Source organism: Falco biarmicus, chromosome 15 (assembly GCF_023638135.1).
Source record: "Falco biarmicus isolate bFalBia1 chromosome 15, bFalBia1.pri, whole genome shotgun sequence".
Taxonomy (NCBI): Eukaryota; Metazoa; Chordata; class Aves; order Falconiformes; family Falconidae; genus Falco; species Falco biarmicus.
The window spans coordinates 12869664-12881827 of NC_079302.1; the positions used below are offsets into that span (position 1 = coordinate 12869664).

The 12164-nt window shown below is 40.7% G+C and overlaps 2 protein-coding genes across 9 annotated transcripts in view; one reads left to right on the plus strand and one right to left on the minus strand.

The window, feature by feature from the left end:
- Window positions 1-4760, plus strand: part of ANKRD27 (ankyrin repeat domain 27) — a 60258-nt gene extending 55498 nt beyond the window's left edge. For 7 of the 8 annotated variants that reach the window (XM_056361059.1, XM_056361064.1, XM_056361057.1 and 4 more), the window contains exons 27-29: window positions 403-484; window positions 1125-1197; window positions 2999-4760. In XM_056361059.1, coding sequence (XP_056217034.1) covers window positions 403-484; window positions 1125-1197; window positions 2999-3274 — 431 coding nt within the window. In that variant the 3' untranslated portion in view covers window positions 3275-4760. The remainder of the gene's footprint in view (window positions 1-402; window positions 485-1124; window positions 1198-2998) is intronic. The other variant, XR_008825738.1, reaches the window with a different exon arrangement.
- A 2003-nt stretch (window positions 4761-6763) lies between these two features.
- PDCD5 (programmed cell death 5) lies at window positions 6764-11445 on the minus strand. The gene is made up of 6 exons (XM_056361067.1): window positions 11309-11445; window positions 10107-10147; window positions 8998-9059; window positions 8465-8556; window positions 8152-8223; window positions 6764-7752 (listed from the first exon to the last, which is right to left on the minus strand). Exons 1-6 carry the CDS (start codon window positions 11372-11374, stop codon window positions 7705-7707), a joined length of 381 nt encoding a protein of 126 aa, XP_056217042.1. The 5' UTR covers window positions 11375-11445; the 3' UTR covers window positions 6764-7704.
- Window positions 11446-12164: the final 719 nt, after the last annotated feature.

Here is a 12164-nt window from a genome sequence, read left to right on the forward strand (position 1 = left end):
CCAAGATTGATACAGTCCTTTCAAATATTATGAGAATAGTCCTAGAAGAACAAAAGAAGATACGAGCAAATAATACTAATGAAGAGGTGGTATAGCGTCTTTGTGTTAATCAAAAGTTTTTAAAAACTGGAATTTAGGGCCTGAAAGGCCAGGATTACGTGGTCTCTTCAGAAGCTTGCCCAGTCATGCTAATCGGATGAAGAATGCTTACTCCTGTGACTTAAAAGGCTCTACAGTTTCCAAAGATAAATTGCAACTCTGATTCAAGTTATTAATATTAAAATTTTCCTGTAAAATTTTAAATCTAATGTCAGTAGATAACACTTTAGAACTGTGCATTTTTTTTAATTCTTCAGTGTGGCTCAGTTGTAATTTTAGTTGCCTGTTCTTTTAAACCCCTAGTGAATTCTAAGCCCTGTGAGAAAGCCGATGATCCCATAAGCAGACAACTCCAACTGGTCCAATCAATTAACAGATTTAACAAGTAAGCACAGAAGCTTCCTCAGAAGCATGTTCATTGTTTCCCATAAGCAAACAAGGAATGCAACTGTTAATAAAGCCCAGAAGTGGGCCAAGCATTGTTACACATCACATATGACTAATTTAACGGTAGATGTTAATCCTCTGAGGCATGCACGTTCATATCGCTGGACAGATGTTCTAGGCATGACATGCTGGGTGGTGGGAACAGCGGGGATGTGCTGTGCAGCAGGAGGGAGCAGCCGGCCAGCGGAGGACTACCTGCAAATAGATTTAAAATTGTTTTTGCACTAATACTTGGTGTACCAGAAATGAAGAATTTTGGAGCCAGGCTGCTTCAAATTAAAATTGTTTTTGCACTAATACTTGGTGTACCAGAAATGAAGAATTTTGGAGCTAGGCTGCTTCAAAAATGTTATTTTAGTGCTTCACTCAGTAGTTGGGTTTTGCCTATGATCTTCTTAGACGTTCATGTATATTCTGTGATAAAACACAGGGAATGCTAGTAGGCTGTCATTTTGAGGTGGCGGTGTCAGGAGTGCGCTGCCTTTCGGTGTGGAGATAGTGCCGCCTTGAGGATTTTCTGTAATCAAGGCTTTTGTGGAAGGAGGAGTTAAATTTAATGCCTTTAAAATATTTTTTAGAGCAAAACATTTAAGGAGAACAATAACAAGAGATAAGAGCGTCCCTAATTTTGACTATCAGTTATTGCATCAGGTAAGTAGAAATAGTTGCTGGAATTATTTGTATAATATAGCAAATCTGTTTGTTTTGTCTGCTGTTAATATAGATACATATAACAGGAAAGTTTCTTTTATTGGTGGTGGTTGATGAATCCCGAAAGTTCTGACCTATTTGCTAGATTGCTAACGTTTCATCATTGTTCAAAATTCAATTGTGCTTCTGTAACACTGTTAAACATCTTATTCTTAAACTTTTTAAGTCTCTTATTGCAGGCTTCATCTCTGTCTTGTTTTCTGTGTCATGTCTAGCAAAATCTAGCTATGCCAAGGCTTGAAAAACTCTACAGCTTATAAGAGCCGTGGCCGAGCAGAGATGCTCTTTACAAGAGCTCTTTACAATCTTTCAGTGTATTAAAGTTAGGGTTTGCAAGGCAAGTCTGCTTGTCGGAGGAGATTGTTTGCGAAGGTAATGGCAAACTGCATGTCGTATTGTCAGCTGTAACACAAATATATGCAATCAATTAATCTGTGGTTGGGGGGTGCCACAGCACCCTACGCTGATCTGACTGTTGGGTGCTGCCCTTCACCCACAGCATGTGCTCCCTCCTTTACGCACCTTTACACATGGTCTGACTCTTACTGGACTTTCTGCTGTGCCATTTCAGCATACTAAATCAAGAGAAAAACTAACCTATTCAAAAGAAAGTGGTTTTCTACCAGGTTAGTTCAGCAGCTGCCCATTATTAGACTTGCATAGCCTTGGAAATGCAGACTCTGCCTCTTACCTCCATCTAGTAAATGTGGAGTACTCTTCTATTTCATAGAGCCCTTATAAGATTTAACATTTGCAAAGAGCTTTGAGAATGCCAAATTAATGTTACAGAACTGTAATGCTTTATTAATTCTTATAGTATTAATGTTAATAAGGCACTATTTAATTAAACGTGGGATTTAGATTTTGTAATTATGGATTGCTGAAGGCAGTATGTCATGTAAGTACAGCAGGTGTCAAAAACCCAAGATGTGACCATGATATATAGCACTTTAACCACGTGTGACTCTCGTGGCTTTGTGAACGTACAGGTCATACAGCTCTGAATTGTTAGCAAGTTTAAACATGCTTAATCTCAGTCTGAAACTTTTTCAAGATGGTTGCCATTATTTCAGTAAAAGGGTGTCATAATTAATTTCTGCCTTTAGTTCTTGCCTTAGAAAACCTATCGCTAGCATGCTTGGGTTCTCTTTTTTTTTTCTTAGTTACTTTAACATTTGCAGAGTGGCCAGTAATCAAGGAAAGCCACCCCCTCTTAAAAGGAAGAATCAGGAGCAGATGTGGAAATGGAAGATAAGAACAATTGGAATGACCAAAAAGAGTCTTTAAGGGGGGTGGGTAGGGTGGGTGTCTCTTCCCCGACAGGTAAGATCTGGAAGGAGGGAGGTTTTGCCTTCAGCAGTGCCTGTCTGTATTACTACTTACATGTTTCTTAACAGTAAAAGAAATTTCAAGTTTCTTGAGAGCTGCATTAGAAAAGGTGTTCAGAGAAGATATTAGGATAGTGCAGTGAAAATAAGTTTTGGAATGCCTTCATTATCTTTTCAGTTCTGGTACTGATGTATGGGGCAGGTTGGCCTCTTTTTTGTTTTCTCATATATAGACCTAATAATAATTACTGTCCTACAAAGAATGCTGCTTTTAATCCTTGGCTGTATTCTTGGTATAAAGAATAACATGAAATTAATGTGATAATTATATTCAGGAAGCACTATATTACTTTTACGTCTCTGTAATGAAGAAAGTAGACTGTACTTTTAACATCATTTTTCTGTCCTCACAGTTGGCTATTAAAAGCTTTGATAAAACGAAGTTAAAATCTGTTGAAACGCTGGACCAGAGCAAAGCTAAGATTATTGACACAGGATGCAGTGGCGAGTTTGTTAAACATGATGATGACATGATAGAAGTTCCTCACAGGAGTAAATTAATGCACCGAAGACATACTGTTAATGTGCAGCTTCCAGAGGAGGATGTTGACGATAGTTTATCCAGCCCTAGAAATCCAAGTATTTCACAATCAAGAGACTGCTGTGATGACTTGCTTTCGAAACACTGACAAGGAAGTGTGAATTTGATGTCAAAAGCTGAGGAACTACGTGGTGTTAATTTCAATAACCCTTTTCTGCACATCAAAGAATTCAGCGATGCTTGCAAGCCTGCCTTCAGAACAGGATACAGGGACGACTCTTCAGCAGAAACAGAATGTTCCTAGCACTTTCAAAGACTGAATCCTCTGTGTATGTTGGAGGTAACTAACTACACAGCCAGATCATTACTGATCTCAATGAACAGGGATGTACTAAGACGTAGGCAGCAGAATTAATTTCCTATGCTACTTAGCACTTATCTAGAAGAATTCTATGTAACAGTAAACCAAATTAAACCCTGTATTGTATTTTTCAGCCACCCACTTTGTTTTTAAAAGTATTTGAATAATTTTCAGTTTTTATCACTACATTGGATAAGTATATATAAATATATATATTTATATATATAAAGATATATTGAATAACAAGCTATTTATTGCCAGAGGTAATTGAAATGTCTCTATTTTTATTGTAATGTTACAAAGCATTATAGTATATATTTCTGTATATTTCAGTAAATGGGAGAACAATAGTCCAGAACATCTGCGACGCTGCATTAGAAATTTATACATGCTATTAATGTGAAAGAGTATAATCCTCGCCAATTTCATTGCAATGCTCCCCTGTACCGGATCTGCAAGATCAAATTCTTGCAAGGAGCCAGGATACTGGGGAAAAAGTAGAGAGCCCTTGACAACGCAGAACTTTGGACTTGCTGTTCACAGCCTAATTAAAAAAAAAAAAAAATTAAATGCAGAAGCAAGGATGTGTAAGGACACACAATACTGTTTTAAGTTGGTGGGGTTTGTTTTTTTCCCCATCCCCTAAAACAGGTCATGCAAAAATGCACAAATATTCATGATTCTGAACCTGGGCAATACATGCAGACAAAACTGCTTCGGAGACTGCTCTTTAAAAAGGTGAAATTCCAATTACTCTGAAAGGTACTTCTTACATCAGTAAGCATCTGTTGAAATAGGCCAAACAATACCCCCTTCCTAGAGGTAGTCGTCAAAGAACTGAAAGCTCGCAAGTAACTATGAGATGGCTGCTTAGATTTGAACTTCGTTTTCTACGGTTTCAGTTACGGTAGGAGAACATGTAAATAGCACAAGCCAGGTTACTAAGCGCAGATTTTTTTTTATTCTTGGTTCATCACATCCAGCTTGCATTTTATTTCATAAATATTTTTATGAATAATTCTATTTCTTTTAACTGTGGTATTAGTAAACTGCCTGGCAAAGTACAAAGCTGGAAGACGTGCTGGTGACTTTTTCAAGGAACTTTTTAATCCAAGAGGTAAAACATGCAGTTAGTGCACACACGGACATTTGCAGATGAGGGTCATGTGTTTATTTTTCTAATAATTTATGAGTTTATCTGATTTTCTAATGTGCCTTGGATTTGTGCCAAATGATGGAAAGAAAAACCTAGTAAAATAACTCTTGAAAATGCTGGTTTGAGTGCTTTTTTCAAAGCATCGAGTCTTTCATTTGTATTACCTTGCTTTTGTTTTTGTAAGCATATGAAGACTTCACATTGTGTCTATGTGTAAATTAAGGGATCTGTTGGAATTTGCTCTCAAGTTCAGTACGGCCTTCTGCCCTCCTACATTCATGGATTACTATTATTAGGTTGTGTAGTTTTGGATTTAAGGCATAGAGGTGTACAATATGGAACTGTTAGTGAAAATGAATGTTTTCACCTAACTTCCTTCTCTTTTTAATTCTCATTTAAAAAAAAAGTCACTCATCTTTACCTGTAGCAAAAATAGCCTAAAGTTTAAAATGCAAGTAAACTTCCGTAACTCTCGATTTCCAAACCACATAGTGAAAATTTTGCTTTTTTTAACTGTACTGTGCATTTTAACTAAATGATTCTTGTCTTATGACTTCTTTTGTCTTAAGAACATTAAGAACATAGACAATATGGATGAGAAAAAGGGTATTAGGTTTTTAATATTGGTGAGACTATGCTACAGAGTATACATACAGAATGTACCACTGTAACTGCAGAACATGAGTTAGCACAATGACACCGAGTTCACCATTAAGTCTATTCTTAATCCTTAATAATAAGCATAGTGTGGTTGAATAGCTCTGGAAACAAGTTTTAATATAGCTTAAGTATCGGAGGATGTGACCTCTGAGTTTAGATACTTGCTGTTTCCTGTTAAGAACAAATGGGCTACAGAAAACAACTTATTCAACACCGTTGTATTTTAAGCATAAAGTATTTTATTGTATTCTATACAAGTGATGACACAGTTGCAACACCTCCTGACTTTCTGCCTTGATATGAATGGTTATATAATTACTGGTTAATTTTACTCTTAACAATTGGCCAAGTGTTAAAGTAGTACTTGCCTTTGAAAAACTACACCCCTCCACCCCACTGAAATGTAAAATTTGCAAGAAAAACAAGTAGTAGCTTACTAAGGCAACGTAACGCAGATTTGGTACTTACTACCTACTGTATTTTTTTAACAAAATCTGGATTTTAAGACATCTAACAGGATATATTTTTCTTTAGACTTTTGTAGAAAATGTGCAAATTTATTAGAATTAACCTGAGTTTTCTATTGTATTCCAGTATCAGAATAGTTACCCTTGTGAACCTGAGGCTACTTAAGTGACCAAATCATGCTTCAGTTTTATTCAGTGTTCAGTCTAGGACAACACCTCTTTCCAAGCATTCTGGATGTATAGCATATGTGTGAAAAAAACCCCCACTAAACCCAAAACCAAACACTTCAATGCCAAACAGTTCTACCATAAACTATGGAAAGGTAACTAAAAAATTGTTAAGGTAAATGAAATAATTCGCAAGTTTCCTTTGATATGCTTAAACATGCTTAACCAAGCTTGTAATTAAAAAAATACCGTAATATTAAAAGATACGATGACCAAAGGCTGACTGGGATAGGATTTAGTACCCCTGGAAGCTTCCCCTAACGATCTACAGGGCAAATATGCTGAGGTCAACTCTGTAACACAATTTGTCTGCAAAGCATGTTACTGTACCATCCCGTTTAACCTCCAAAAGGCTGTAAATTAGAATAAACCCCCAAAGCATTACTTCAGATTTTGACAACTGATATTCTGGAACAGCTGTTTTAGGAGAACAGCAAGGCAAGAAAGTTTATGTTGCTGTAAGTAGGATTTGATAAACTTAGGAATATGAATGTGACGCTTGGATGCTTAGGATATATCTGCAGCCCTAACAGGAAAACTTTTAAACCATTTATCAGCACACCTTGGCTTAAAAAGTCACGTTGTTAAAGGGTCATTAGTCTCAAGAAATTTAGCATATACCCACAACATTACTAAAGTTAAGGAATCCTAATCACAAATACACACAAGCAAAATGCCCAGCCTAGTCCAAATGAAACAAAAATAACTGTTTAAATACTTTTTAACCGCATTCACACAAGATGAAAAACACCCACTACTGCTCACTTAAACAATTTTATTCTGTTCCAAAAACCACTGCAGTTGGGATCATACATGTTCCTGTTAAATTATATCAGAAAAGGGGGTTGTCGTGGTAGAGTGTTTATCAGCATGTTACAGTATTTATCCTACTTATTTCCATAACCATATTTTTGAAGAAACGTATAGCACAAGCGTGGTTTTATTTTACGCATGCGGGAGTTGCAGAAAGTTTAGGAAAACTGTCTTTTTCAAAGTAAGAAACACTCCAGCCATTTAAAAAAAATGGAGGTAGTTTTAAGAATATACGATACCAAGTGTCTGAACAGTGCTGTGTTACACATTTAACTTGCTTTTTTTTGAGATAGCTTGATTATTTCATAGGGGAACAGTTGAATTGTGTGGTGGTTACAATTTCTTTACACGGACCGCCTGATAGGAAGTCCTCTGATCCAAACACTACTTTGTTACCTTCACTTTATTTTATAGATTTCCAGTAAGGACTTCAGAGCCAGTTTGCTCTGGATCGGTTTCCTGCAGGGGCTCAGGAAATCTCGTTTCTAACAGTTCCGAGATTCAGAGCCTCGAGGTAAGTCTTTAAACTCCCAGAGTGTCTGTTGCCAGCTTTACACTTGGCTCCTCCTCAGGTTATGGTATCTCCAATAGCAGCAAGTTAAGTGTGTGCAGTTGCTGAAAGCATAGCTTACACACCGAGTAAGGGGCAACAAAATGTCCATGCTAATGAAGCAGTGGGGAGCCCCACACTGCTCAGGCCTCTTCTACTACAAAAATTTTAAGTTATAAAATCCCCTTCTCAGATTTACTTTACAAGACAAGTTCATTTGTTGGCCTTTTTATATATATATAAAAAAAAGAAGCGTAAACATTTTCAGATCTTGCATTCTGCCTGATAACAGCATGTTGCCTTTTTCCAGGCCTTTTGTTTGGCAGACGGTCTTACAGTAGTATTAATAATCATCCTCTTCATCGGAATCCAGTACTTTCCTTCTGTTGAACTAAAATGAAATACAATGACACGAGAACAGAAGGGTCACAGTAAATCCAACATACAACAAGCCTTTCAAGCTCCATGCATTTAACAATGAATACTTTACATGGGAGCAGAACATTCACGCCATCACCCCACCCTGCCACATCCCTGCCTGGCCATAATGGTACGGGATGGACACAGGGTAGTGTCTACGACAGAACACCCATATCCCAGTGTCAGTATCTGCAAGTTTGATTGTTGATAAGGACTGCTACGATTTAATCCCAGCATTTATCAGTGTAGGTAAAAGAGGTGGTAAAGACAAAGTTAAGGTCTACCCTGAACTGAAATAGTCTTAATACATGCAATTCTTCTGCTCTATTTTATAACCAATGAAAATTACATTTAGCAGATAAAAGTTTACCTTTACTGTTGTTTTCTTTTCCGTTTGCTGACTCACTTTTTCAAGTATTTCTATCAAACCTTGTTCCGATACCTAGGCAAGCAAAAGAAAAGCCATATAAACACATTCTGAGAGATGCTTAGCATTGAACAACTGAATCACACTCTCCCTTCTTGTAAAAGGTGTTACATTATAGTATTTAGAAGCTCTCAATTGCTTTTTTCAGTTATTTAATTTACAAGTATTGAAAACATCCCCCCCTTCTTTTTTTTTTTGAGCGGATTAAGTTTGAAAATTAATATCTGCAAGAAACAATTAGAAAAACGTAACTCACCTTTCCAGCTAGCTGTCCAAATCTTGCCATCTGTATAAGATAATTCTCTACTGCTTTTGCTTTGTCTGGTTTCACAAGTGCTAAATTGCTTACTGCAAGAAAACCAGGCTTTGTTAGTTTTAACACATACTCAGACACCATCACTAGTAACTACAAAGTGACAAACATACTTATGAAGCTCTTCTTCATGCCAACGTCACGCAAAAATGAGAATGCCTTTTTCAATTTAATGTAAAACAGAGTTAAAATAAGAAACATAACTATCTTGTAAAATGTTTGTTCCTAATTTTGACTCTCACTACAATTGCTACTATTAATTAAAAAAAATAATTATTAACATCATTCAGATGTCAGTTACCCCCTCCCCTCCAATCACTGATACTGTCAACTGAAAAGCTGTTCCAGTTTTATCTTCCAATCAGCAATGTATTTTTCTAGTCTGGCCTCTGAACAAGCACATATATGCTGATTTGAGCAGCACTGGAACATACTAGATGAGAATTTTTTTATTAGAAATTTAATTGGATACTTACATCTTGCACGAGCTGCTTGATCAAGAACTTGAGCTAAAATAGTATTTCTTATCTCTGCTTCCCTGTAATGAAAAATCAACCACACATTAGAAGTGGGATTTCAAATACCTAAAATAATATGCACAAAACAGTAAACTCTACAGAAGACTTAATTACTTACATTTACATGATTTCTTTTATAGCATTTTGTCATGAGTAGCTTTATGTATGTTGACAAAATTACATAGCTGACAACACCTTCCAAGAAATCAAGATGGAATTTACTACTTACGCTTTCTTCCTGTTTATTATTACATCTTCAAGACAAAAGGCATGCTACCCACTGTGAAGATTCTGTATTCAGTTCCATGTGGAATTCAACCAAAGGCAGTGTTTGGTAGAGCAGGCATAAGGAATAGACCATGTGATTGCAAGACAGAACTAAACATCGTTATGGAGTAAGTCTTTATATACTTAAAGTATCTAAGTATTTGCAAAACTGGAATTGTAGTTTATGCATTTCAGTGAATACAAACTTTGACTGTGTGCAAAGTCTACCTCTTTGAACACTTATTTTCAGTTTTCCACTTGGAACAGATGCTAAACATAACACTAGGCTCTGACACAAATCCTTTTGTTTCATATTTCTACCCACAACAGATGTCCCAGAAAAATCAACTAGTAAAGCATGTTCCCATTGTGCTAAGAGAGCCAAATCCAAACTCATCACTTGGACAAAACTCCAGTTTGGAAAGAGTTCTGCCAGCCTTCGAGATCTTATATGACCAGCCCTGACCAACCCTGAAAGCCAAGGGTTTTCCATGTTCCAGAAGCAGATAACAGTGGGAGTGAGGATGCTTCCCCAAAACATCCTATTATATCACTAAGGGTCATGAGGTTATTGCACTCAGCTGAGTCCCAAAGTGAAAACAAGCTGCTACTGCTGTTTTCCCCCATGCCCTCCCACCCCAGTCAGGGTTCAGCCTGACAGCTCTGTTCTAGACATCCTAACATAGTCGTGGCTTGGGAGCCACACTTGGATCAATCAGATTTTAGCTATCCTTTCATTAAATTAAAGTAAAAGGTTCAAAATGACTAGATGTTAGACTGGAAGTCAATAGTTCTCATACCTCTGTTTTGCTTCCTGTTGCGATGGATCACCAGAAGGATCCTGAAGAATGAGATCAGAATAAATATGATCATCCAAAAACATTCCACACAGGACAGTAAGTTTAAGTATTCCAGCAGAGTCAGTGTAAGCTAAACCTGCCTGCTAAACCCTGCCTGACCACAGATGAGATCCTAAAAATAAATCTGCTGCTCTAGCAAATAAATACACCATACTATGCCTTCCTCACAAAGCAGTAACACAACCTAGCGTGATGGCTAGTGCTACTGGATCATTCCACAGATTGTTGTAGGTTTGGACATAAGAGGCCTTCCCATTAAGTCTAAGATAATAAACTTTCCCAAATTTCTGAAACACAGACAAAAAACATTTTAAACCCATTGAAGTAAGCTAAGGACAAAGGAAATTCTATGTAATGCTTTGTATTTATCAATACAAAAGAAGAAAACACATTCCTAGCATGGTATTTTGGGGCTAGTACAGGCAGCCGAGATGACTAGAAGCAAATAATAAAAAAAGAGGAAAAAAATGAAGTTTAGGTTGAATCTGCACCTCAAATTGTATAGGCAACATTTCAAGGCATGAAAGCTGAATGGGAAACCATACAGAGAGAGGAAACTGGGCTGATCATAGGTATGAAAGATCCCTTCACAGGAACAACGGAATAGACTGATACACCTCTGCTCTGGAAAGAGAGACAACTGAAAACCCTGGTGAAGGTATTCCACAAAACTGAGTGGTGAGGAAAAAGGTCGGGGCAGGCCTGAACACCTATGCGCCGAGCCGCGGGCAGCAGCCGGGGTACGCAGGGCTGGCAGCAGGGGCAGGTCCGAAGCGCCCCGAAGGCGATGGCGGCTCCGGCCGCTCCCGTGGCTGGAGCGGGGCGGAGGGGCCCGGCCGGTCCTTGCCCCTCGCCGGGCGCCAGGCACCGGGGCTGCCCTCGGCGGCTCCCGGCACAGCAGCGGGCATGTCGGGCCGATCCCTGCTCCCCGGCCCCGCTCCCCGGCCCCCTCACGGCGCGGCCCCCCCAAGGCGCGCCCGCACCCCCGCTGCTCCCCCGCGTCCCTGCGAGGCGGCCGCCGCACAGGCCCGGGAGCGGCGCGGGCGGCGGGACAGGCCCTGCCGCAGCCGGAGGGATCCCGCCCGGTCCCGGCCCGGCGTCAGCAGGCAGCGGCACGGCCGGGGGCGGGCAGCCCGCCTTACCCCGTGCTTGGCCTGCAGCTCGGCCAGCCGCTGCTGCCGCAGCGCCTCCAGCTCCTCGTCCGCCATGGCTGAGGGGCGGCCGCGCAGCCGCAGCGCCGGCACCGTACCGCGCCCGCGCGCCGCGCCAGGCCCTATCAATCCACCGTCGAACGCGCTGCCGGGCGCGGGGCGGGGCTGCGCTGGGGCCCGGCCCCGCCCTCTCGAGGCGCCACCGCCTTCCCGGCCTGGGGCCTGGGGCCTGGGGAACATGGCGGCGGTTACCGGCCCTACCCTGCGGCTGGGGGTTGCGCCCTGGCCCCCGGCTCTCCTCAGCTCCGCTCCACGCAGCAGTTGGCGGTGCTGCCCCAGCTGCTGGTGCGTGGGCTTACCTTGTCTGCGCAATGTCCCGGCCTGCCAGGCTGGCGAGCCTGCGCGCCGCTCCCTTCCCCAGCACAGTATAGCTGGCAGTGGTGATGCTGTGAGGAGAAAGGGCGGGAAATCGCAGCCCCTTCTGGAAAGCTGCCGATACCAGGAGTCTGAACCGGGCTGGGTCGGGGCAGTTCGTGCTCTGGTTCTGTTTCTGTCACAACTCAGTGCAGGATGGGTACGCTATGCCAGGCGAGCTGCTGCTAGGCTGATAGAAACAGCTTTGGTTTGGTAGGTATCTGTATCATTGTAGGCTACTACTGTTATCATCACCACTGACCCTGGACTGACAGCGCTTCAGCTGTGTGTCTCCTGTAGGTCCTCTGATTTCCTCAAAAAAAAGCGTGTGTGCAGGGGCACGATCTGGTTAAGCTTCCCGCCTGTGCAACATGGACTGGTATTTCCCTGAGCGCTGCTCCTCTGGACTCCCCAAGAAATAGTGTACTGTGCT